The sequence below is a fragment of the Acipenser ruthenus genome, chromosome 21, assembly GCF_902713425.1.
Source record: "Acipenser ruthenus chromosome 21, fAciRut3.2 maternal haplotype, whole genome shotgun sequence".
Classification (NCBI taxonomy): domain Eukaryota; kingdom Metazoa; phylum Chordata; class Actinopteri; order Acipenseriformes; family Acipenseridae; genus Acipenser; species Acipenser ruthenus.
This window is the reverse complement of record NC_081209.1, coordinates 15,388,273-15,391,496: the sequence shown is the minus strand read 5'-3', so window position 1 is coordinate 15,391,496 and position 3,224 is coordinate 15,388,273. Positions and strand designations below refer to the sequence as shown.

Genomic DNA, 3,224 nt, shown 5'->3' with positions numbered 1-3,224 from the left:
AGACTCAGCCCAGCCCTTTCCATGTCATTGTGCAGCTGCTCCCTCCCTCATCCCTCCCTTCAGAAACACACTGAAGCTGGCAGCTCACCCTGTTAGGACACCTGGAGGCTGAAGTTAAACATTAAAGGTGAATGAAAATTCGAAATGGCACAGTATGGGCATCAAAATGTTTGATCTTGCTTTGATTTTCAATTTTTTAGTTTTTTAAATGTAATGATTTGTAGGACCATATCTTTAATTAACTGCTTTTTTTTTTTTTATATAAATATGACAATGCAACAGTAATGTAGAAAACTGAACAACTTACAACTCGAGAGTGCTGAGAGGCCTTCTCTTGTATGTTTTAGATGCTGATACTAGTTTTGCAAAGTCAATAGCTTTTTTCTCCTTTCAAAAAATAGGAGTTAATTAAAGACTAGGGTGAACTCTTACAAAGTATTACCCTTAGTGTGCATTTTACACCAACGTAGCATTTGAAATAAATACAAACCTACAAAATGTGAAGATGAGCATTAAAACGAGATGAAGAACAGGTTTTAATGAGAATGTACACTATATAGAAATTGTAAGCATTTAATCAGTATAACGTGCTGGAGATTTACAGCCTTAGAACAAGAAGAAATATCCCAAGAGGACATGGAGATACAGAGGATGTCAACAAACAAGCCTTCCACTGCTCATCCACCAGGTGCTCACATCCTGTAACCCTGAATCGCCTCCTTCTAGAGGGATGGATGCTTTTAGGAATACCACTAGAGTACAGATATTACAAGTAATAATTTTAGTAGGTGTCAATACATGTTCTACAGCCTCCTAATTGCTTTACAAACTAGCAGCATTTTAAAATAATTTGTTTCAGTGCAATAAACACTGTCAGGATCTTAAAGCCCAAAAAATGAATCTGTGAAACAATGGCAATCAATGCACAGCAATCAAATCTTGTGAAATGCCCACATGTGTTCCTATTGATTCATGTAAAACAGAATAGATAACAGGCACAGCCTATCAGTTTGTACTGCACAGCATTTCATCCCTGCGTTGGGATTTGTTCTGAATGCGGCCTGTGCCTTTAAGAGGGCTGCACCCTTCCTCTCTCTAAGCCAGGGAAACACTCCCCTTACAGCAGCTGTCCCTGTGCTGCTCTAGAGCTCCGAGTGCTGGAGAATCTCAGACAGCGAGGCTGGCGTAGGGTGACTGTGTCTCTGAGCAGCCCGGTCTCTGCAGCAGAGCTCAGCTCACAGGCACACAGAGGAGCAGGGAGCAGAGCCAGGATGCTGAGAGGAGGGAAGGGAAAGAGAGCACGGTTCCAGGAAAGGCACTGCATGCTGTAGTGGGAGACTGAAAGGTTAGAGAGCTGGGGAATCATTTGGAAGCCCTCTTCTAAACTGCATCCCATGGAATATGAGTTGATGCTGGAATTAACACATATCTGTATATATATATATATAAGTTTTCAATCTTGAGATATTATGTGGACACAATTAATGTCGGTTTTGTTAGGGAAAAGTAAGGACAATGCTTATACAGCGTTCTCTGGACAAATCGTCCTCTAATGCCCTACTTTGGAGACGGTTCCAAGAAAATGCACATGACAAGCAAGCTGAAGGTCTCTGCCTGCTTTGATGAATGACAGCGTTTTAAATTAAGACGTATGAGCTTCATTCTGTAAAAAAAAAAAAAATGCAGAGCACAAGGAACAGTGGACTGGAGAAGTTCAAGAAGATCGGGAAGACGGAGGAGGAGAGCCCCCTGCCCTTCCCGGAGCTTCCCCCGGATGTGGTGGAGATGAAGGTGAAGGAAGGGAGCAAGATCCGTAACCTGATGGGTTTCGCCATGTCCCGAATGGAGGGTGAAAGCACGCGGCAGATTGTGTTCAGCGGCTCGGGCCGGGCGGTCACCAAGACCATCACCTGCGTGGAGATCATGAAGCGCAAGGTGGGGGGCCTCCACCAAGTCACCAAGCTGCGCTACCAGAGCTTGAGAGAGGTGTGGGAGAGCCGAGAGCAACGAGAGCCCAAGGGGGAGAACCTGACAGTCCACAGGAACGTGCCCTCCATTTGCATCCTTCTCTCCAAAGACCCGCTGGACCCCCAGCAGCACGGCTACCAGCCCCCTGAGTCCCTGACAGGCCTCTGGACCCCGGAGGAAGACTTCATTGAGGAGGCCAGCCTCTCCCTCAGAGGAGCCAAGCACCCATTGCTCTCCCCAAGTCCTGAGCCAGGCAGCAAGAGACTGAGTGTGGAGCCGCCACAGCACCTTGTTGACTGAGAATGTACATACTGGACATACGGAAATATGGCTATTTGAGCATTTCTCAAATAACAAGCACTCTTGTGGTGTGCCTGGGTTCCAGCTCAATACCTTTAGGTAATTGCTGTTTCATTTTAAGTCTCTATGCACATATTTGCATTATATAAGGTAGGTAGGTTGAGGGTGTTATTATTATTTAAACATGGATTTATTAAAAAAAATGTTTTAACATTACCTCTGTGATTACCTTTCTACACAATTGCATAATTGTTCAGATAATCCACTATTTTAAATGTTGTTTTGTATAATAGACTTACCCTTTTAACAGTTTCCCATAGTAGAAGTGTAATAAAGCATTGTGAAAGCATGGTAAAGCATAGCTAAGCACTGTGATCTCAGAAGGGTATAGTAAAGCATATTTAAAAGCATCGCAAAGCATGGTAAACTATGGTAAATGCAGAGTATATTCAAAACCTGATAAACTTCACATTTACCATAGTAAACTTAGATAAGGGTAAACTCATCAAAATTTACCTTGAAAAATAAGAAATGTGTTGTTTTTAAAAGGGCATACTGGGAGCTCTATTTTGCTCAGTAATGCACAAAGTAAATATTCACCAAAAAAAAAATGATATTCCCATTACAGTTTATTTATATATTACTTATTTGTCATTTGTTTAAGATTGTAGCTCGCCAAGATAAACCCTTGAGTTGTAACAACTCATTTACAAGAGAGTCCCCAATGTAAATCAGAATCATCAGTTACTGAAATAGACTGAAAAAGTGTCAATGTTATGCCTTTAATGATTGGGGTGCTAAACCTTCTAACATGATCATACTGGAAATGCTAAAGCTTCTAACATGATCATACTGGAAATGCTAAAGCTTCTAACATGATCATACTGGAAATGCTAAAGCTTCTAACATGATCATACTGGAAATGCTAAAGCTTCTAACATGATCATACTGGAAAT

The 3,224-nt window shown here is 41.8% G+C and overlaps 1 protein-coding gene across 1 annotated transcript; it reads left to right on the top strand.

Annotated features, from left to right (window-relative positions):
• Positions 1 to 363: 363 nt before the first annotated feature.
• rpp25a (ribonuclease P and MRP subunit p25, a) lies at positions 364 to 2,275 on the top strand. The gene has a single exon (XM_058994861.1). It carries the CDS (start codon positions 1,681 to 1,683, stop codon positions 2,266 to 2,268), a length of 588 nt encoding a protein of 195 aa, XP_058850844.1. The 5' UTR covers positions 364 to 1,680; the 3' UTR covers positions 2,269 to 2,275.
• Positions 2,276 to 3,224: the final 949 nt, after the last annotated feature.

Excerpts from the sequence above, each read along its gene's own strand:
- rpp25a (XM_058994861.1), top strand. The coding sequence starts at position 1,681 with ATGCAGAGCACAAGGAACAGTGGACTGGAGAAGTTCAAGAAGATCGGG.